This window comes from Oncorhynchus nerka, linkage group LG12 (assembly GCF_034236695.1).
Source record: "Oncorhynchus nerka isolate Pitt River linkage group LG12, Oner_Uvic_2.0, whole genome shotgun sequence".
Classification (NCBI taxonomy): Eukaryota; Metazoa; Chordata; class Actinopteri; order Salmoniformes; family Salmonidae; genus Oncorhynchus; species Oncorhynchus nerka.
In genome coordinates, this window is record NC_088407.1 from 28,066,015 (window position 1) to 28,090,301 (window position 24,287).

General features: G+C 42.5%; 1 protein-coding gene across 1 annotated transcript in view; it reads right to left on the reverse strand.

Annotated features, from left to right (window-relative positions):
- The window catches only part of LOC115138075 (phospholipid-transporting ATPase ABCA1-like), a 225,346-nt gene that overhangs the window by 167,520 nt on the left and 33,539 nt on the right, over positions 1–24,287 (reverse strand). The window contains exons 10-12 of the mRNA XM_029674482.2: positions 15,235–15,374; positions 14,313–14,429; positions 7,839–8,036 (exon numbers count right to left, since the gene is read on the reverse strand). Of these exons, the coding sequence (XP_029530342.2) occupies positions 7,839–8,036; positions 14,313–14,429; positions 15,235–15,374 (455 nt within the window). The remainder of the gene's footprint in view (positions 1–7,838; positions 8,037–14,312; positions 14,430–15,234; positions 15,375–24,287) is intronic.

The window sequence follows — 24,287 nt, forward strand, 5'->3', positions numbered from 1 at the left end:
ACTCTATCACAGGCATAGTAAGTACATTTTGTCCTCAATAAACCCCAACCCTACTAGCTCCGGGGTGAAGTTGACGCTAGGTCTAGATCTTCCTCCCACAATCCTAACTTGAACCATTAGTTGGGAAAATGTGAATCTGATCCAAAATCAGCATCTAGAGCAAATTCACCCTATGTCAAACATGTCATGCTTTTCCCCAACCACTGGATATGGTGGTGCTAAGTCTATGCAGTTGGATAGCAACGATTGGACTTCGATCACGGTTGAGGAACTAACCTACTGACAATGTGACAGGCTGCCACCTCCAATCTCTCGCTGCCCTTTATTAGACTCACAAATGGCACCCTATTCCCTAAATAGTGCACTACTTTAGATAAGAGCCCTATGGGCCCTGGTCAAAAGAACTGCACCATAAATGTATCAGGTTGCTATTTGGGCACGAGGCAACACTGTAGTAGCAGACACAGTGATGTCATGGTTGTAGAGGGTACGCTGATAGATGATAGCTGCGGGAGGACATTAGCATGGACTGACTGTGCAAAACATTAAGGACACCTTCCTAATATTGAGTTGCATGCCCCCCTCCCCCCTTTTGCCCTCAGAACAGCCTCAATTCACCGGGACAAGGACTCTACTAGGTATCAAAAGCGTTCCATAGGGATGCTGGCCCATGTTGACTACAATGCTTCCCACAGTTGTGTTAAGTTGTCTGGATGTCCTTTGGGTGGTGGAACAGTCTTGATACACACGGGAAACTGTTAAGCATTGCAGTTCTTGACACAAACCGGTGCTCCTGGCACACACTGCCATACCCAGTTCAAAGGCACTTAAATATTTTGTCTTGTCCATTTACATTTAAGTCATTTAGCAGACGCTCTTATCCAGAGCGACTTACAAATTGGTGCATTCACCTTATGACATCCAGTGGAACAGTAGTGCATCTAAATCTTTTAAGGGGGGGTGAGAGGGATTACTTTATCCTATCCTAGGTATTCCTTAAAGAGGTCACCCTCTGAATGGCACACATACACAATCCATGTCTCAAGGCTTAAAAACGATGTATTTAACCTGTCTCCTCTAATTCATCTACAGTGATTTGAAGTGGATTTAACAAGTGACATCAATAAGAAATCATAACTTTCACCTGGATTCACCTGGTCAATTCTACAGTGCTGTCAGAAACTATTCACACCCCTTTGCTTTCTCAGCCTGAATCTAAAATTGATTACATTTAGATTTTGTGTCACTGATCTAAACACAATACCCTATAATGTCAAAGTGGAATTTATTTTGTCAATTTAAAAAAATATATGTAAATATGTAAAAAAGTATGTAAAGCCGAGCTGTCTTTTATCAATAACTATTTAATAATTATAACTAATCAATAACTATTCAATCCCTTTTATAAGGCAAGCCTATATAAGTTCATGAGTAAAAATGTGCTTAACAAATCGCATAATAGGTTTCACTAACTCATTCCATGTTCAATAATAGTGGTTAACATGATTTTTGAATGACTACCCCAAATCTGTACCCCACACATACAATTATCTGTAGGGTCCCTCAGTCGAGCTGAGAATTTCAAAAAGAGATCCAACCTCAAAGACCAGAGAGGTTTTCCAATGCCTTGCAAAGAACGGCACCTATTGGTATATGGGTCATTTAAAAAAATTACATCTCTTTGAGCATGGTGAAGTTATTCATTATACTTTGGATGGTGTATCAATACACCCAATCACTACAAAGATACAGGTGTCCTTCCTAACTGAGTTACCGGAGAGGAAGAAAACTGCTCAGGGATTTCACCATGAGGCCAATGGTGACTAAAACAGTAACAGAGTCAATGGTGACTAAAACAGTTTAATTCAGAGTTTAATGGCTGTGATAGGAGAAAACTGAGGATGGATCAATTACATTGTAGTTACTCCACAATACTAACCTAAATGACAGAGTGAAAAGAAGGAAGCCTGTACAGAATAAAAATATTCCAAAACATGCATCCTGTTTGCAACAATGCTCTTAAGTAATACTCAAAAAAATGTGTCAAAGAAATGTACTTTTTGTCCTGAATACAAAGCGTTATGTTTGGGACAAATCCACCACATCACTGAGTACCATGCTTCATATTTTCAAGCATGGTGGTGGCTGCATCATGTTATGGGTATCCTTGTCATTGTCAAGGACTAGGGAGCTTTTTAGGGAAAACATTTACAGAATGCAGCTATAAGCACAGGCAAAATCCTAGAGGAAAACTGGTTCAGTCTGCTTTCCAACAAACACTGGGAGAGTAGCTTACCTGTCATGCCCTGGCCTTAGTTATATTTGTTTTCTTTATTATTTTGGTTAGGTCAGGGTGTGACATGGGGGATTTATGTGTTTTGTCTGGTCTAGGTATTTTTGTATGTTTATGGGGTTGTTTCCTTTCTAGGTAGTTTGTAGGTCTATGGTTGCCTAGATTGGTTCTCAATTAGAGGCAGCTGTCTATCGTTGTCTCTGATTGGGAACCATATTTAGGCAGCCATATTCTGTGGGTATTTTGTGGGTGATTGTCTTCTGTCTTTGTGTCATTGCACCAGATAGGACTGTTTCGGTTTTCACTTTTGTTGTTTTTTATTTTGTAGTGTTCTCATGTCTGGTCTTGATTAAACATGTTGAACTCTAACCACGCTGCATTTTGGTCCTCCTCTCCTTCAGCAGAAGAACTGCCTCATTGCCTGTATCCGCTACGGTGCCGCAGTCAAACGACCACCCCTCATCACTGTCAAACGCTCCCTAAAACACTTCTGTGAGCAGGCCTTTCTAATCGACCTGGCCCGGGTATCCTGGAAGGACATTGACCTCATCCCGTCAGTTGAGGATGCCTGGTCATTCTTTAAGAGTAACTTCCTCACCATTTTAGATAAGCATGCTCCGTTCAAAAAATGAAGAACTAAGAACAGATACAGCCCTTGGTTCACTCCAGACCTGACTGCCCTCGACCAGCACAAAAACATCCTGTGGCGGACTGCAATAGCATCGAACAGTCCCCGCGATATGCAACTGTTCAGGGAAGTCAGGAACCAATACACGCAGTCAGTCAGGAAAGCTAAGGCCAGCTTCTTCATGTCAGGATTTGGCCAGGGTTGTTCCGGTTTTTGGTCACTAGATGCCCCCATTGTGCCTTTTGACCTTTTGTTTTCCCTTGATCCCCATTATTATTTGCACCTGTGCCTCGTTTCCCCTGATTGTATTTAAACCCTTTGTTTTCCTCAGTTCTTTGCTCTGTGTTTGTATGTTAGCACCCAGCCCTAGTACTCTGAGAACTCTTGTTGATCCCGGTGGACTCTCTTGTGGAATTCTGTTTTTTGTTCTTGTTTGTTTGTTTTTTGAGTATCTTTTGAGGCTTTTTGTGCTTTACCTTCCACCTTGTGGATTTACCTTTTTTGTCTTGGAGGATTACCTTTGTTCTTGTAGGATTCCTTTTGAGGTTGTGGAGTTACATGTTTTCCTGAAGAACTTCACTTTTTACTTCATTAAATACACCGTCTCAAGTACTGCTGTGTCTGCCTCATCTTCTGGGTTCTGCCGGCTATTCGTGACTGTTTCTCACTCCGGAGACCCGGGTTCGTAACCGGGTCCTGACACTTCAGGCAGAAGTTTGCATCCTGTAGCTCCAACTCCAAAAAGTTCTGGGACACTGTGAAGTCCATGGAGAACAAGAGCACCTCCTCCCAGCTGCCCACTGCACTGAGGCTAGGGAACACGGTCACCACCGACAAATCCATGATTATCGAAAACTTCAACAAGCATTTCTCAACGGCTGGCCATGCCTTCCGCCTGGCTACTCCTACCTCGGCCAACAGCTCCGGCCCCCCCGCAGCTCCTCGCCCAAGCCTCTCCAGGTTCTCCTTTACCCAAATCCAGATAGCAGATGTTCTGAAAGAGCTGCAAAACCTGGACCCGTATAAATCAGCTGGGCTTGACAATCTGGACCCTCTATTTCTGAAACTATCCGCCGCCATTGTCGCAACCCCTATTACCAGCCTGTTCAACCTCTCTTTCATATCGTCTGAGATCCCCAAGGATTGAAAAGCTGCCGCAGTCATCCCCCTCTTCAAAGGGGGAGACACCCTGGACCCAAACTGTTACAGACCTATATCCATTCTGCCCTGCCTATCTAAGGTCTTCGAAAGCCAAGTCAACAAACAGGTCACTGACCATCTCGAATCCCACCGTACATTCTCCGCTATGCAATCTGGTTTCCGAGCCGGTCACGGGTGCACCTCAGCCACACTCAAGGTACTAAACGACATCATAACCGCCATCGATAAAAGCCGTCTTCATCGACCTTGCCAAAGCTTTCGACTCTGTCAATCACCATATTCTTATCGGCAGACTCAGTAGCCTCGGTTTTTCGGATGACTGCCTTGCCTGGTTCACCAATTACTTTGCAGACAGAGTTCAGTGTGTCAAATCGGAAGGCATGTTGTCCGGTCCTCTGGCCGACTCTTTTCTCTGTATATATCAATGATGTTGCTCTTGCTGCGGGCGATTCCCTGATCCACCTCTACGCAGACGACACCATTCTATACACTTTCGGCCCGTCATTGGACACTGTGCTATCTAACCTCCAATCGAGCTTCAATGCCATACAACACTCCTTCCGTGGCCTCCAACTGCTCTTAAACGCTAGTAAAACCAAATGCATGCTTTTCAACCGATCGCTGCCTGCACCCGCATGCCCGACTAGCATCACCACACTGGATGGTTCCGACCTTGAATATGTGGACACCTATAAGTACCTAGGTGTCTGGCTAGACTGCAAACTCTCCTTCCAGACCCATATCAAACATCTCCAATCGAAAATCAAATCAAGAGTCGGCTTTCTATTCCGCAACAAAGCCTCCTTCACTCACGCTGCCAAGCTTACCCTAGTAAAACTGACTATCCTAACGATCCTCGACTTCGGCGATGTTATCTACAAAATTGCTTCCAACACTCTTCTCAGCAAACTGGATGCAGTTGATCACAGTGCCATCCGTTTTGTCACTAAAGCACCTTATACTACCCACCACTGCGACTTGTATGCTCTAGTCGGCTGGCCCTCGCTACATATTCGTTGCCAGACCCACTGGCTCCAGGTCATCTACAAGGCCATGCTAGGTAAAGCTCCGCCTTATCTCAGCTCACTGGTCACGATGGCAACACCCATCCGTAGCACGCGCTCCAGCAGGTGTATCTCATTGATCATCCCTAAAGCCAACACCTCATTCGGCCGCCTTTCATTCCAGTACTCTGCTGCCTGTGACTGGAACGAATTGCAAAAATCGCTGAAGTTGGAGAATTTTATCTCCCTCACCAACTTTAAACATCAGCTATCTGAGCAGCTAACCGATCGCTGCAGCTGTACATAATCTATTGGTAAATAGCCCACCCATTTTCACCTACCTCATCCCCACAGTTTTTATTTATTTACTTTTCTGCTCATTTGCACACCAATATCTCTACCTGTACATGATCTTCTGATCACTTACCACTCCAGTGTTAATCTGCAATATTGTAATTATTCGCCTACCTCCTCATGCCTTTTGCACACATTGTATATAGACTCCCCCTTTTTTTTCTCTACTGTGTTATTGACTTGTTAATTGTTTACTCCATGTGTAACTCTGTGTTGTCTGTTCACACTGCTATGCTTTATCTTGGCCAGGTCGCAGTTGCAAATGAGAACCTGTTCTCAACTAGCCTACCTGGTTAAATAAAGGTGAAATAAAAAAAAGAAAAAGAAAAAAGAAAACCGTTACAATTACCAAGATGACATTGAATGTTCCTGAATGGCCTAGTTAGAGTTTTAACTTAAATCGTCTTGAAAATCTTTGGCAATTTATGTCTGTCTAGCAATGATCAACAATCAACTTGACAGAGCTTGAAGAATTTAAAAAAGAATAATGTGCAAATATTGTACAATCCAGGTGTGTAATGTTCTTAGAGACCTACCCAGAAAGACTCACAGCTGTAATCGCTGCCAAAGATGATTGTAACACATATTGACTCAGGGGTGTGAATTAGATATCTCTGTATTTCATTTTCAATAAACTTGCAACATTTTCTAAAAACATGTTTTTTTCATTTCGTCATTATGGATTGTCTTCCCATTGTAAATGGGTGATAAAACAATTGATTTAATACATTTTGAATTCATACTGTAACACAACCAAATGTGGACTAAGTTAAGGGGTATGAATACTTTTAGAAGGCACAGTATTTTATGGAAAGAGCAGGTGTTCACAATGTTTTGTACACTCAGTGTGCATTTATATATTGTATATGATAATATGTTTTTAGCCATGTGCCAGTATATTTGCTGGGGAGGACTAGCCATCTGCATTATAGATGATAACAGAATACAAATCAAGTGTATCTACTCACTTAAGTTAATCTATCTATGGACCACTTCAGGAAGTAGCTTATGTAGGCACCACCCAGTCAACATCTTTCACAACCAAACGTATCCTCTGGTCAATGATTAGCAATTTGTGTATTCATAAAATTCATATTGGATTAGTAAATTCTGTGGATGTAATGAGTCCAACCAATTTGACATTTCATTTTCAAAAAGTTTAAAGAATCAATGTTGTATTACTAGTCATATGTCTTCTTGAATTTGAAGGACCTGAAAGACCAGAAATGTTGATTTATAGTTACATTTGGCCATGTTTCCTCAACTTGACATGTATTGACTACATGAGCCTTTGATTAATATACTGATTACATTTTTTATACCTTGAGATGAGAGAAATTCAAATGGAAGAGAGAGAGAGCAAAAATAAAAGAGTGGGGAGAGAGGGGAAGGGGTAGAGAGAGAGAGGAAAAGAGTGAGAGAGAGAGAGAGAGAGCAAAAATAAAAGAGTGGGGAGAGAGGGGAAGGGGTAGAGAGAGAGAGGAAGCGAGAGAGGAAAAGAGAGAGAGAGAGAGAGAGAGAGAGAGAGAGAGAGAGAGAGAGAGAAAACATTTCACATTTTCTCCCCCCTGTCCATGCTCAGCATGCGTTGAGCCTATGCGACAAGGAAAAGGTAAATGATTGACGAGTAAACATCATCCCGGCGTCCATTTTGAGATATGGAATTACATCAGGAACGAAAATGGATTGCATTACTTTTGGATGTTTTTTTGCCCCATGTGGTTAAACCCCAGGAGGCTTAGATGTCATCTCCCAGGTATTAGCAATGAGGGGGATGATGAAATGTCTGTAGTCTACACATGTGGCTACATAGCGCAAGGGAAAGTAGTGTATCGCTGCAAACCACCAAACGGATCAATACCTCAATGTTCACCCAACTGTCTGCATGTCACAACAGTATGTGTAAAGATAGCGCTGTGTCTTGTGTTATGTTAGCTGAAATGTGTGTCCATGGATGCTTATAACAATCCCTTTTTATTACCACAGCAGTAGAGTTAGGGATTTTTCGGAATGTTGTCAAGGTTGTCAATTGATATGGACCTTTGTATTCACCGTAACAATTGGCATTCTAGCTTTGTATTCACCCAATCAAATGGCAGCTTGTGCTGTTGGGGGTGAAGAATGTAACTATTATAGTGGTGAACGCACACACGGTGTTGAACCTTTTTCCTCATATATTAGAGCTAGACAATTGGGCACACAATGGTAGAATCAACGTTGTTTTCACCTCATTTCAATGGAATTACATTGACCCAATGTGGAATAAATGTTGAATTGACTGTCTGTGCCCAGTGGGAGGATACATAAACACACTCCAAAATGTCAGTGTATTTTGTAAAGGGGGACAAATTTGATCAAATAACATTTGACAATGTGAAGAGAGAGTGAATGAACAAACCCCAATGAACTTCTTCAGGAGGTCCAGGATTTGGCTGGTGGCGTTGAACATGTCGCGCCAGTCATTCGGCGGCATGCCCGCGGGGCGGTCCTCAGGGGGCCCGATGTACAGGAAGTTGGCGAGCAGTTCTTCCGTCCATCTTGTGCCTTCGAGCCCGTGGTTGAGTGCGGCTGCAAACACCGGGTTATCCAGAAAGGCCTGATTTGAAAACCAGAGAGAAGGGGTTGTGAGGGTAATTTACACTCATCAGATTATAAAACAATCAATGCACTGAGAAATGAATGCAGTGGAAGCTAATTGGAGACCTGCAGCACTGCAGATCCTTAGGACCTAGTTTTCCCCCTGTGAGAGAATTAATTAGAAACATTAAGCTAGATGGCACTGTTGTACTGCAGGCTTGGGAATTTACACCCACCTTTTTCATGACCATGCACATTCACACATGTAGAGTCGCAGGCACATACACAGACACACTCAGGCATGTGTACATTCCCACACACACATGGTGTGCTTCCAATGACTGTCTCCTTCCTCCTTCCCCCAGCCCTCACCCCAGTGTGATAAGCACCAGGTGTCTTAACTGTCAGCTCGGCTTAAGCCTCATTCCATGATTTCACTCGGCACTCAAAGAGTTAAGGAAGAGATATGCTAATCTAAATGCAAATGGTGTTGCTGTTACAGCCTCCCTACTGTATGTGTGCAGTTTCAAAAATGAATGGCCAACCATCCCTGTAGTGTAGAACAATGGGAGCCTTACATAATAGCTTCCTACTCAGGTTCTGTACGTTCCCTGGTACAGGTTTGGTGAAAATACATTATATGCATCCCAAATGGCACCCTATTCCTTATATAATGCACTACTTTTGACCTGATCCCTATGGGCCCAGATCAAAAGTAGTGCACTATAAAGGGTGCCATTTGGGATGCAGCCTTTCCATCTGTCTGGGCCTGCTCCCCTCAGTGTGATCTGTAGGGTGCATACAGTATGCTCGCAACCATGAAATTGCAACCGTGTAATAACACGATAATAGTGGTGTTGTATTGCATAACTGAACATGGTCTGCTGATAATGTAGTGTGTGGCAAAACAGGCTGAAATTCTCTCTGCCTCGCTCTCTCTGCCTCGCTCTCTCTGCCTCAAACATATTCTGACCAATGTGTTCAGTGGCGTTTGTAAGTAAACACTTTGGAATGTTTAACATGAGGTCAAAGTGTCAGATGTCTATGCTGCTCCTGACCATTAAGAAACATCAGGTTTAACCATACATCTGTGATAGTAAGAGTGGAATAATTCATTTAGTTTCAAGATGTACATACAGAAATATATTGTAAACAATATGCTGTTTTTACTTTAGAGTTAAGAATATTTGTAAAGGGTCACTGAAATTCAATTGATTATACAGAATGCCAATGTGTCTGTGGTTAAACATGGTATATATGTTGTACTACTCCTAATGTTCAGTGGCATTTGGGACGGATTGTTGCAGATATGCCGTTTAACCCCGGCGTCCAAGTGTCAAATGACATTATCCGACATGAGGTCTTCGAGCAAAAAAAGACGTTCCCATATTTTCCCTGGCCTTTTAAAAGGATGGAAATGGTTGGCTCCCGGCGGCAGACGGCCAATGAAAACTCAAACCAGCCCTCTTACCATTTTCCAACAGGGTCATTCTAATAATAATTCCTGCTTGACATTTTCCTAGATGGTCACTGGTTTGGCATCAAGTAAATGGCAACCAACCATTAATTATCAGTCACTCTTTTACTGTAATAGAATGTTATATAAACAGATGTAAACCCATACGGTTACCTGTTGGCAACACTAGTAATTATTTTTTACACAGAGTAGTGCTTGAGAATACTGCTTCCTGGGTCCTTCAAGCCATTCCATAAAATCAGAGCTGTCCTCTCTCCCCTATGCACTAGCATAGATCTGAGAGGATTGAATGGGTATAGGGAGAATGGTAGTAAATCCATCTTGCCCTCTGATAGTCAAGGTGGAATATAGAGCTAGTTAGAGGACTCGTCTTTGTATCTGTTCCACTAAGGCATTTTGTGAGCGCACGGGTAGCACCACTAAGACTATCTCCATTTTTAAGTAGTCCATTTTCTTATTGTACAACTTCTATGAGTTGGTTAACAAGCTGAAAGGGTGCATACTGTGTTGTTTGAACAGGTACAGTGGGGCAAAAAAGCAAATAAATTCATAAAAAATCCTACAATGTGATTTTCTGGATTTTTCTTTTCTCATTTTGTCTGTCATAGTTGAAGTGTACCTATGATGAAAATTACAGGCCTCTCTCATCTTTTTAAGTGGGAGAACTTGCACAATTGGTGGCTGACTAAATACTTTTTGCCCCACTGTATAAAGACCACTTGCAGTTGTGGAATGTTTGCTCACGAGTATAATTAATTGGCTGATCCATCCTGATAACCTGGATGGAATTAAGTGATCCTTCCTTAACCCATAGGGAGTCACACCCAGTTGACGACTTCAACATGCAGATTGGCATTTATTGTCATTAATCTTACCCTGGAGGCAGCTCTGCAGAGTGAGCATACAATCTAATTTTAAACTTAACCCTAACATTAAACTTACCCACACTGCTAACCCTAATGCCTAACCTGAAATTAAATTACTTTTTACAATGTAGCCAATTTTCACCTTGCAGTTGGCCCATTAGTGGAAATCACTCCGTTCTGCCTCCAGGACAAGATTCATGACTATAAACGTAAACCTGCCTTCAAAATGAGGCACGTCCTCAATAGCACTGCCCATGCTAAAATGGCTTTTGGTCACCGCAGTTGTCTATCTATGTCTATGAGGTGGAATTGTCACCATTTTGATTATGCCTATCCAATCCTCCTAGATCCAATCAGTAGGGGCTAGGGCTTTATTTGGGATTGAAGAGATTTCTCTCTTCAGCTCGGCTGATAACTCAACTGTGATGTAATTGCCGCCATCAATGTAGAAAGTTGCTAAAACCTTGAGAGACCTCTGGAGAAGATGACACCACGGAACTACCAGTTCTGAGGCCTGCTGCTCAGAGGGAGAAAATGAAGACAAAGGAGAATTGCAGGGTCCATTTGTGTAAAGGTTAGGGCTGGGGTAATGAATAACCTGGCTACATGGAGTGCTTGGCTACGCTCTTCCCTAGCTGCCCATAAGCTCATTTCAGGTGACACGGGAGTAATGTCTGCTTCAAGGGAAGGGGAAGGAGAGAGAGGGGGTTTCTGGGAAGGGAAAGGTGTGTGAGCTCTCCATCTCTCCATTCCAAGCTAATCCCCTTCCCTGACTGCCGGGGTGAAAATTATCCAGCACTTACCCATAATGACTTTATTTTTTCCATATCGATAAACCTGATATGTAGCTATATTTTTCAGCTGAATTTGTGTTAGAAATGTTAGATATATTCTGGTGGGAGGAAGTGTAGGACTCTACTTTGAGAGATAAAGGTTGGTAAATATGCCTAGTGGAATGGCTTGTGTATGTCATTCAAAATTCTCATGGACAAGGATAATTCCGACTGATGTACAGTGCATGTTTAAAGTATTCAGACCCCTTCCTTTATTCCATATTTTCTTACATTACAGCCTTATTCTAAAAATGATTAATATATATATATATATAATCTTCATCAATCTGCACACAATACCCGATAAATTGACAAAGAGAAAACACGTTTGTTTTGCAAATATTGATTGATTTGCAAACATGGAAATATCTAAGGGTGTGAAAGTATTCAGACCCTTTTCCATAAGACTCGAAATTGAGTTAATGTGCACCCTGTTTATATTGAACATCCTTAAGATGTTTCTACAACTTGTTTGGTGACCACCTGCGGCAAATTCAATTGATTGGACATGATTTGGAAAGGCAAACACCTCTTTATATAATTTCCCACAGTTAACAGCGCATGTCAGAGCTAAAACCAAATTAATTGTCTGTAGAGCTCCGAGACAGGATTGTGTTGAGGCAACAGATTTGGGGAAGTGTACAAAAAAATTCTGCAGCATTGAAGGTCCCCAAGAACACAGTGGCCTCAGTGGAAGAGGTTCGGAACCACCAAGACTCTTCCAAGAGCTGGCCTCCCAGCCGAAATGAACAATCGGGGGAGAAGGGCCTTGGTTAGCGAAGTAACAAAGAAGCCGATGGTCACTCTGACAGAGCTCCAGAGTTCCTCTGTGGAGATTGGAGAACCTTCCAGAAGGACAACCATCTCTGCAGCACTCCACCAATCAGGTCTTTATGGTACAGTGGCCAGACAGAAGCCACTCTTCAATAAAAGGCACATAACAGCCTGCATGGAGTTTGCTTAAAAGGCACCTAAAGGACTCTAAGACCATGAGAAAAAAGATTCTCTGGTCTGATGAAACCAAGATTGAACTCTTTAGCCTGAATGCCAAGCATCACTTCTAGAGGAAACCTGGCACCAGCCCTACGGTGAAGCACGGTGGTGGTCACATCATGCTGTGGGGATGTTTTACAGCTGGAGGGACTCTGAGACTAGTCAGGATCGAGGGAAAGATAAATGGAGCAAAGTACAGGGAGATCTTTGATGATAACATGGTCCAGAGCACTCAGGACCTCAGACTGGAGTGAAGGTTCACCTTCCAACAGGACAATGACCCTAAGCACACAGCCAAGACAACACAGGAGTGGCTTCGGGACAAGTCTCTGAATGTACTTGAGTGGCCCAGCCAGAGCCCAGACTTGAACCCGATCAAGAATCTCTGGAGAGACCTGAAAATAGCTGTGCAGCGACGCTGCCCATCCAACCTGACAGAGCTTGAGAGGATCTGCCGAGAAGAATGGGAGAAACTCCCCAAAAACAGGTGCGCCAAGCTCGCTGCCAAAGGTGCGTTAACAAAGTACTGAGCAAAGGGTTTGAATAGTTATGTAAACGTGATAATTCAGTTTTGTATTTTTTATAAATTTGCTAACATTTCTAAAAACCTGTTTTTGCTTGTCATTATGGGGTACAAATACAATTTAATCAATTTTACAATAAGGCTGTAACATAACAAAATGTGGAAAAGGTCAAGGGGTCTGAATACATTATGAACACACTGTATATCAGTGGCGGTTGGTGCAGTTTAAAAACCTCTTAATTAAGGATCCACTACTTTTTTTCAATTTTCACCTAAAATGACATACCCAGCTCAGTCCCTGAAGCAAGGATATGCATAGTGCAAAGTTTTAGACTGAGCCAATGAACCATTGCATTTCTGCTCAAAATGTTGTATCAAGACTACCCAAATGTGCCTAATTTGTTTATTAATAACTTTTCATGTTCAAAACTGTGCACTCTCCTCAAACAATAGCATGGTATTCATTCACTATAATAGCTACTGTAAATTGGACAGTGCAGTTAGATTAATAAGAATTTAAGCTTTCTGCCAATATCAGATATGTCTATGTCCTGGGAAATGTTCTTGTCACTTACAACCTCATGCAAATCGCATTAGCCTACGTTATCTCAATACATCAGCTGCCTGTGACCAGGTGAAAAAAAACTTTCCAAGCCAATCCTTCATATCATAACCGCTAAACACAGCCTACATTGTTGTAACCATATTAACTAACGTCATAGTCAACGTAGCTACTAGAACTAACCTGTTAGTAAATCCGCTACAATCATGTAGTACAGTCAGCAAGCAGTTTAGCAGTTACACCGGCAGGCACCGGTTGCAATAAATTAATGAAACCAAAAGTTTACCTTGACTTGGAAGAGTTCCAGTGTTTGATAGCCATAGCCAGCTAGCTAACATAGCATCTTCTCTGTTTGAGCCGGGAGTTTGAGTAGGCTAAACATCCGCTAGTTAAGTACTCACATGTTATGCACTGTAATACTAGCAAGCGGTAGCTTATGCTTTCAGTAATAGATTAATTCTCTGAGTGGACAACATGTCAGTTCATGCTGCAAGAGCTCTGGTAGGGTGGAGGATGTCCTCATAATTACTGTGTAAGTCTATGGAAGGGGGTGAGAACTACGAGCGTCCTTGGTTTTGTATTGTATTTTGTAAGTCAATTTACTCAGAGGAGGATGGAAACTAGCTGTGCTACGGCTACACCATGGTGCTACCTTACAGAGTGCTGTTGAGGCTACTGTAGACCTTCATTGCAAAACAGTGGTTAAACCAATTATTTGGTGACGTGAATATATTTAGTATAGTTTTTTAATGTTTCACTACTTATATGAAATTCACTGAGGAGGATGGTCTTCCCCTTCTTCCTCTGAGGAGCCTCCACAGATGGTTATTGACATTAAAGCTCTTTTCAACTAGATTTAACACATCTGTTATTTTCACTTTCTCACCTACATTAACATTAGAATAATCACCATAGATAAGACAGTGATACTCATGTATGACAAGTCATTCATCCTTGTCTAACATCTGTCACATGTAAATCAGCTCTACGGTGTAGTACATCAGGTTTCCATGTTTCTGTTGAAGGAGTCATAAATCTTACCCGCAGTGCACTGGCTTGGGGGCCATTTTGAAAGTAGTTCCAACCACGTGGTTCAAAATCCTCCCAAGCTTCCAACAACTCTTTCAACATGGCCAATGCGTTGAAAGTACTATTTGCCTGAAACAAGAAAGAGAGATAGTGTGGTGATTAAAATATGGAAAATTCCATCTCTAACCCTACTCCATTTGAAGGCATTCACACTGTGCTATCAAATTTATTTCGCAGCCAATCTGACCTTGAGAACACACTGCGTCTTCGTATTTTCACCTATCTCCCGGGGAGACTGATTTGATTTCTACCCCCGTTGTGACTAATGTAAACAGGGTTATTTACACCCAAGCACTGAGATGTAAACGATTGGGCTGCTAAGGGTGCGAAGACGGGCCCCTATGGCAAGACCGAGCCACTCGCTGTGAAGTCGGTGGATCTACTAAGACATTATCTTACTAGATATTCTTCACATCCAATTCCCCACAGCTTCTCACCATTGGTTTGTTTTGTTTATGCAGTTTCAAAATTATGTTAATTACGGGAGAAACGTCATGAAAAATAGATTATATCCCCTGAGTGTGTTCCCTATTTCCTCTCCCTGGCTCTTTCTTTGCGGTTTCTGGAGAGGGGTTCATAGCGTGTATCATCACGTTTTGATTTACCAGCTCATCTAAATGCCTGGTCTTGGTATGATTCGTGAAGTGAAAATATGCAATTAGATACAATCGCAAACATTTGAATTATTCAAGCTATTTACATCGGCACCCAAAGTCAATGTCCCCAACACTGTTATGAGTGTTGGGATCACAGAGTCCACATTCTTGCAGACATCCATTTTCTTTCAGTCTACTTGACTGACTTCAATTCAAATTGACACCAACCCTGGCAGACATGTGATGTGCATACAATATGAGTTTCTCCTTTGTTTTACCTCTTTCACCATTAGTCTAGTTGCAGGTGTGTCAGGGGTGTAGAGGATCTTCCCTTGGATTAGGGGCCGAAATGTCCTCCAAACAATACGTAGGCCAGGAGTTCCCTCAAGAGTGTCAATCAGTACTTTGCAGAAGGCACCTGGTGAGAGAGAAACATCTATTGTTCCTTCAAAAGCATGTGTAAATACACCTGTTAGCGAAAATTGTACAGACATCTGTCTGAATGAGTACATGGAGCAAACCGCCAAAATATAACATAAGATAACATGTTTTTCATCAAGACATTATTCATTTATGTTGGCATCACATTTTCAGACCACATTTAATCCATCTGTTACAATCAAAGTTACCATCAAAATAAAAGTTTGTTAATCTGTTGTGTTTCAGGGTTAGAAACAGAAGATTTAGGTTGCATCCTAAATGGCACCCTATTCCCTATAGTGGAATACTTTTGACCAGAGCCCTATGGGTACAAATAGAGACCATAGATTCCCAGAAATCACATCAAACCCTCACGCCACTGCTGAGAAAATAAACGGTAGTCTTCACATGCTTAATAATGGAAGTAGCAAGCGATATGACAACCGGTCAAGTTGACACTTTTCACTATGTGGAGGATTTATTGCAATTCCGACACTTCAAAGACTCAATTATTTTGTGTCGAACGACTCCATTAATGTGTAGCTAATAACACAATGGAGAGAGGAAGGAAGGGAGCAAGATATTTATATAGCAGTCCAGCACAGCTGAATACACACAGTAGGAGTTGGGAGCCAGGAGTGCTCAACACTGAGGGAGAAAACAAGTCAATATGCTCAGCTGCAGTGGGATCATTATTAATTTATCCAATCTGCCAATGTGAATATTGCCAGGTCGGTTGGAGCGCTGTGTAGGTTACACAGGACGATAGATCTGAGGGAATAGCAGGGTGAAAGATGCTGCAACCACCACTTGTTTGTGTTCTGTAGGGTGGGAGGATGTGTCTAACTGTCCTGTAAAGCGTCTCTGTTTATCGGTATGTCTGTCTGCTTGCTTGCCTGCACATATTTGTCTGTCTGCCTGCCTACTGTACATGTCTCTATATCTGTTGTCTCCGTTTCTGTCTGCCTCTATGTGTCGCTGTGTCTTTGTCTAACTGTCTGTGCTTTTGTGTGTCTTTTGGTCCGTCTGTCTGGGCTCAGGTGCGTAGGTCTATACTTAGCTCGTCATCTCGACTCAAAAGCCTCTTCCACCTCTTCTATCACAGTGCTCCCTTAACCGCTGGCTACCTATCCCCCGTAAAAGATTTGTGGAAATTTTGAGTGCAGGAAGTGTGATAAATGTTAGCCTTTTGCCTTGCGGCCATCCCTTCTAAGGTGCTCTGGGGAAACTCTGTCGAGTGCTAATGGCCGCCCTCACTCCGGCCAGCTGTTTCCCCTGACCACACGTCATTTCCTATAATCATATCGCTTAGACAGGCAGTACACAGCATCACATGGCTTAGAGCTCTCCGTTCAATAAATATTGGTATCAGGATGAATCTCTTCCACCCATTCTTATTCGTATGAATATTTATCTCCCCCAAAACTGTGACATATTCTTACCAAAGGTGTCTGATTTATCACACAGTGGTGGCAGTGAGGAACTGAATCCATATTTTACACAGGGAGCTGCAGCCAAGTAATTGCTCGGAGCCTCTAGTCAGCCCCTCATCATACCTGGCAAATTTAATACATTAGCGTTCCGCACAGTGCAGAAATAAGACTCTCTCACACACACGCATACATTTTACTCTGCACACGTACACACACACAGACACACGCCTACCTATCGTGGCTAACACACACATCGCTCACTTAGACTGCACCGCTTTCAACATTCAAATAGAACTCTCCAGAATGTCATTCAAACAGGACTTTCTCTTAAGTGAAAGGCATACAATATTCCTTTCATCACTCACACACAGATACACACACATACTATTTGTGCAGACACACACAAATTTACATGAACATCTACAAACAATGCTCTACTGCAATTTCTACATCCAACTAAGGGCAATCAATGGTCAATTGGGCCGACCAACCAGTGCTCCCGCACATTGGCTAACAGGGCTATCTGCATTGTGTCCCACCCACCACCTGCCAACCCCTCTTTTACGCTACTGCCACTCTCTGTTTATCATATATGCATAGTCACTTTAAGCATATCTACATGTACATACTACCTTAATCAGCCTGACTAACCAGTGTCTGTATGTAGCCTCGCTACTTTTATAGCCTCGCTACTGTTATAGCCTCGCTACTGTATATAGCCTGTCTTTTTACTGTTGTTTTTATTTCTTTACTTACCTATTGTTCACCTAATACATTTTTTGCACTATTGGTTAGAGCCTGTAAGTAAGCATTTCACTGTAAGGTCTACTACACCTGTTGTATTCGGCGCACATGACAAATAAACTTTGATTTGAATGTTTTACAATCATGTCCGTTCACAGGAGTCTCCCTGTAGGAGCCTCCCTGTAGAAAAATAAATCAATATACAGTATATATACAGTACCAGTCAAAAGTTTGGACACACCTACTCATTCAAGGGTTTTTATTTATTTGTACTATTTTCTATTGTAGAATAATAGTGAAGAGATCAAAACTATGAAATAACACATATGGAATCATGTAGTAACCAAAAAAGTGTTAAGCAAATCCAAATATATTTTATATTCCTCAAAGTAGCCACCCTTTGCCTTGATGACAGCTTTGCAAACTCTTGGCATTCTCTCAACCAAATCCATGAGGAATATTTTTCCAACAGTCTTGAAGGAGTTCCCACATATGCTGAGCACTTGTTGGCTGCTAGTCACTTTGCGTTCCAACTCATCCCAAATCATCTCAATTGGGTTGAGGTCGGGGGATTGTGGAGGCCAGGACATCTGATGCAGCACTCCTTTACTCTCCTTCTTGGTCAAATAGCCCTTACACAACCTGGAGGTGTTTTTTGGGTCAATGTCCTGTTGAAAAACAAAACATAGTCCCACTAAGTACAAACCAGATGGGATGGCGTAACACTGCAGAATGCTGTGGTAGCCATGCTGGTTAATTGTGCCTTGAATTCTAAATAAATCACTGACAGTGTCACCAGAAAAGCACCCCCACACCTCATTCTCCATGCTTCACGGTGGGAACAACACATGCGGAGATCATCCGTTCACTTACTCTGCACCTCACAAAGACACGGAGGTTGGAACCAAACAGCTCTAATTTGGACTCATCAGACCAAAGGACAGATTTCCACCGGTCTAATGTACATTGCTCGTGTTTCTTTACCCAAGCCAGTCTGTTCTTCTTATTGGTGTCCTTTAGTAGTGGTTTCTTTTCAGCAATTCGATCATGAAGGCCTGTTTCACTCAGTCTCCTCTGAACAGTTGATGTTGAGATGTGTCTGTTGAACTCTGTGAAGCATTCATTTGGGCTGCAATCTGAGGTGCAGTTAAGTCTAATGAACGTGTCCTCTGCAGCAGAGGTAACTCTGGGTCTCTCTTGCCTGTGGCGGTCCTCATGAGAGACAGTTTCATCATAGCGCTTGATGGTTTTTGCGACTGCAGTTGAAAAAACGTGAAATTTTCTGGATTGACTGACATTCATGTCTTAAAAATATGATGGACTGTCGTTTCTCGTTGCTTTTTTGAGCTGATCATGCCATAATATGGACTTGGTCTTTTACTTTTATTTTCTGTAATTCACCCCTATCTAGTCACAACACAACTGATTGCCTCAAACACATTAAGAAGGAAAGAAATTCCACTAATGAACTTCTAACAAGGCACAACTGTTAATTGAAATGCATTCCAGGTGACTACCTCATGAAGCTGGTTGAGAGAATGCCAAGAGTGTTCAAAACTGTCATCAAGGCAAAGGGTGGCTACTTTGAAGTATTTCAAATTTGTTTTGGTTACTACATGATTCCATGTGTGTTATTTAATAGTGTTGATGTCTTCACTATTATTCTACAATGTAGAAAATAGTACAACAAAAAAACTTGGAATGAGTAGGTGTGTCCAAACTTTTGACTGGTACTGTATATATACACTACCGTTCAAAAGTTGGGCGTCACTTAGAAATGTCCTTGTTTTTGAAAGAAAAACATTTTTTTTGTCCATGAAAATAACATCAAATTGATCAGAAATACAGTGTAGACATTGTTAATGCTGTAAATAACTATAGTATCATATAGTTCTAACAATGAATTTATCCCAAAGAAAATGTTGGGAAACCGGGCCCAGGACTCTAAAACCCTGTTCCTGGAGAGATACCATCCTGAAGATATTGAACTCTAAGCCTAATCTAGTGCATCTGATTCTACTAAATAGTTGGTTGATCAGCTGAATCAGGTGAATTACGACTGGGGTTGGATTGAGGACCTACAGGAAAGTACAGTAGTTCTACAGGAACAGGGTTGGAAAGAACTGCCATGGGCTCTATCCATCATACATGTCAATGCCCTATACACACCATTTTCTCTATTATATGTGATTCCCCAGCACAGTTGGGAGTGTAAACAATCGATCCAAAGGGCTCATTTCTCCTTTGTGGGAGGCCATCTTAAAAAAATGTTTAACAAGTGTTTACTGCCACAGACAGCAGTTTTACTACCCCGTTTTTTTCTTTGATAACGCCATAGGATGGTGCCTAATCCCAACATAAATTAAGTTGGGAGGGGTACATTTTTTACCAAGAAACTTTGATAGCCGTTTATTGTTTCTATTTTAGTTTTCCTCAGAGTCCACTTTGAGTCTTGCAAAAGAGACGTACTGTATATTGGTTATTGTAAAAGAGACGTGTATTCCCATACTCATGTACTGTACAGAGCAGTAAAAAGAAGCAAGTTAAGCTATTAGCATGCAGACAGAGGTGTTGGCACTCATTTCAAATGGCTGCTGCATTGTTTTACTCATTTCTAGTGGCACCAGAACACACTTTATTCCATGGAAAAACCAAACAGATTCAAATAAACATCCTGTGGATCCTCAAACTAACAGGCAATTAATGGAACAGGATAGAGCAGCCCCTAATTAGTACAATCCGAAAGACATTACACTTGAGAAATTGTGCTCAGTGGTAAGCGGAGGGACAAACACATTTGTGTAATGAGGAACTCGGCACTGTAAATAAATAGGTTGACTTGACAGGTCACATCTCTGGTAAGTTTTAAGATTCTCTCATTTTTTTTTACTTTGGCGTCTCCTGGCCTCAGAAAACTTTTCCACTCTGTAAATAATCGATGAATATCTTAGCAGCCGACTATTTGTCAGGCTGAACAGACAAGGGCTCGGCTGCATTTTAAAACATGACCATTTGTTGGAAAACAGAGGCAGAAAAAACGGGCTACATATTTATTAAATGTCATTGGGAATAGCAACGGTATGTGTATGCCTAGCTGGTTACTGTTATACTAAATGGATGTACTGTCATTGGCGGAAGCATATTGAAGCCCATTTCCCAGAACAATACTTCAGTGATCAGGGGAATCATACAGGTCCCACATGACAAGTGTGACCTTTGAAGCATTCATGAATGTCATTTCTAAACATGGTAGAGTGCCATGTCTGAGCTGTGTATACATTACCCTACATTGCTGTTTGACAGCTAAATGGATCCAAGACCACATAATAAGCCCTTTGCACAATAATAATAATAATAATAATAATATGCTATTCCAATCATTATTTAACATTTTCAGAAACTGTTGTACAACACAATTCCTTAACAGTAAGACAAAATTGACACATTAAAGAAACCTCCTTGGACTGTTCAAAACTGATGTTATCATTCTAGGAACATAGGAACAGTACTAACACTGTAAGAACATGTTGGGGCCCACCCAAGTGGCGCAGTGCTAGCTTGCCACTAGAGATTCTGGGTTCGAGTCCAGTCTCTGTCGCAGCTGGCCGCGACTGGGAGACCCATGGGGAGGCGCACAATTGGCCCAGCATCGTCCGGGCAACGGGAGGGTTTGGCCGGCAGGGATGTCCTTGTCCCATCGTGCACTAGCGACTCCTGTGGCGGGCCGGGCGCAGTGCACACTGACATGGTCGGCAGGTGTACGATGTTTCCATTGGTGCAGTTGGCTTCCGGATTAAGTGGGCATTGTGTCAAGAAGCAGTGCGGCTTGGTTGGGTTGTGTTTCGGAGGACGCATGGCTCTCGACCTTCGCCTCTCCCGAGTCTATTGGAGTTGCAGCGATGAGACAAAACTGTAACTACCAAATGGATACCATGAAATTGTGGAGAAAAAGTGGGAGCGATGGCAAACTTGATTTCTCAGCTCACCTCCAATTCCTTCCAAATGTGTTATTTTGTGTTGAGATTAAAGTATTACTAACAACCTTGTAACATGTACAAAGGTGGGGTCAAAAGAAAAGATGGTGAAGAAGAAATTTAGGGAAACTGAGGACCTCTGTAAAGAGCTCCACGACACCATTTGCAGGCCTCGAGACAGGCTATGGTGGAACAACATCGCAGCCTGGATGCTATTGTTACCTCAGCCGTGGAAAAGGCTGTGAACAACATTCTGACACCAAAGAATGCAGCTTTTCGTCGGACGGGGCCACAGCGTCTCCCGACGCCTCCTGTCTCAGCCTCCAGTATTTATGCTGTAATAGTTTATGTCTTGGGGGGCTAGGGTCAGTCTGTTATATCTGGAGTATTTCTCCTGTCTTATCCAGTGTCGTGTGTGAATTTAAGTATGCTCTCTCTAATTCTCTCTCTCTCTCTCTCTCTCTCTCTCTCTCTCTCTCTCTCTCTCTCTCTCTCTCTCTCTCTCTCTCTCTCTCTCTCTCTCTCTCTCTCTCTCTCTCTCTCTCTCTCTCTCTCTCTCTCTCTCTCTCTCTCTCTCTCTCTCTCTCTCTCTCTCTCTCTCTCTCTCTCTCTCTCTCTCTCTCTCTCTCTCTCTCTCTCTCTCTCTCTCTCCCCTAGGACCATGCCTCAGGACTACCTTGCCTGATGACTCCTTGCTGTCCCCAGTCCACCTGGTTGTGCTGCTGCTCCAGTTTCAACTGTTCTGCCTGCGGCTATGGAGCCCTGACCTGTTCACCGGGCGTGCTATCTGTCCCAGACCTGCTGTTTTCAACTCTCTAGAGACAGCAGGAGCGGTAGAGATACTCTGAATGATCAGCTATGAAAAGCCAACTGACATTTACTCCTGAGGTGCTGACCTGTCGCACCCTCGACAACCACTCTGATTATTATTATTTGACCCTGCTGGTCATCTATGAACATTTGAACATCTTGGCCATGTTCTGTTATAATCTCCACCCGGCACAGCCAGAAGAGGACTGGCCACCCCTCATAGCCTGGTTCTTCTCTAGGTTGCTTCCTAGGTTCTGGCATTTCTAGGGAGTATTTCCTAGCCACTGTGCTTCTACACCTGCATTGCTTGCTGTTTGGGGTTTTAGGCTGGGTTACTGTACAGTACTTTGTGACATCAGCTGATGTAAGAAGGGCTTTATAAATACATTTGATTGATTGCAGGTCCTGGTGACTAAAGCCAACAATTCAGTTAATGCTTTGGCCGTGGAAGGCTTGAGCAAGTCTCTTAAACAGACCGAGGGGAAATACGACCAGCTTCACTCCAAGGTGCGTGAGAACAAATTAATGATGCAGACTATGAAAAAAAGGACATGTCCTTAAAAGTGACAGAAATTGAGGAGAGAAATCGTATGTCAAATTTGAAACGGTGGGACTTGACAACTCAGAGGAAGGGTCGGACTCCATTGGTTTCTAAAAATAAATCGGTCAATTTGGAGCCCGGACATCCACATCGAGAGGGCGCACGGCGTATTCAGCAAAGGCATCGGGTCTGAGCGGTCCAGAACCCTGATCTTTAATCTGCTGGATTACACTGACCACCAGGCTATCCTGCAAGTGGCAAGGACCGTTTTCCCCATTATGCACAAACACCAACATCTGCAGTTCTTTCTGGATTACAGTGCAGAGACCACAAAGAAGAGAACTGCATTCACTCCCGTAAAGAAGAAGATGACGGCGCTTGGTCTACAGATATGTCTGCAGTATCTTGCACTCCTTAAACTAACGCATGGAGGCAACAGGATTATCTTCAACTCACTCAGGGAGGCAGAGGATTTCCTCTGATCAACTTTCGAGGCAAATGGTACTTCGAACCCAGGCCGCAGTGCCAATCCAGACTTGGATCGCGGAGAAGACAAAGTTGCACAGGAGATGGACATCTCTTCACCCCGGGATAGAGCGGTAGCCACTGTGTTGTGGCTGACTAGCTTGCTATCTAGCTAGGTCCTTGAATTGTTTATCTATTTATAGTAGACATAAACTAACCTTAGCTACAGCTCTGTGCTTCACAGAACCGAGTTTACGAATTAACTGGCGTGGCGAGTAGTTTTGTTGTGAGGACTTTACTACAGAAGCAGAATGAATCTAAGACATCAATTAATGCTATACGTTTAAGTGATGGGCAAGTAGTCACAGATCCTGAATAAATCAATTATTAAATCAATATTTGTTATAGTGCCTTTTACTCATCAGAAGCTACACTTGATATGCAAAGGAGCAAGTTATTTGTGCAGAATTTGGCTTGAACTAAATGGGATTTATTAGACAGAGCTGCTGGAACAACCTGTAACCTTAGAGGAGCTGGGGATGCGGTCAGGGCTCTACAAAAAGGGACATCTCCCTTGCTTGATGGAACTATATCTGGTTCTATGGGATAAAGTTGATCCCCTGATTTTGGACTCCATTAATTATGCTATTGAGACTGGGTCACTCCATAGGGACCAGAACATTGCATGAATTACTCTGTTACTGAAGAAGGGAAAAGACTCGCTTGAATCCTGTTACCGACCAGTCTCCCTGATTTGTGGGGATGCAAAGTTAAATGCAAAAGTATTGGCCATGTGTATTGACCTCTTGGTGTGTAAGTTAATACACCATGACCAAACTGGCTTTGTTAAAAGGGAGATTGGCTGCAGATAATGTACGCATGTTATTGACATTGCTGACAATTTGCTGACAATTTACGTCACGACTACTCTGTTTTGTCACTTA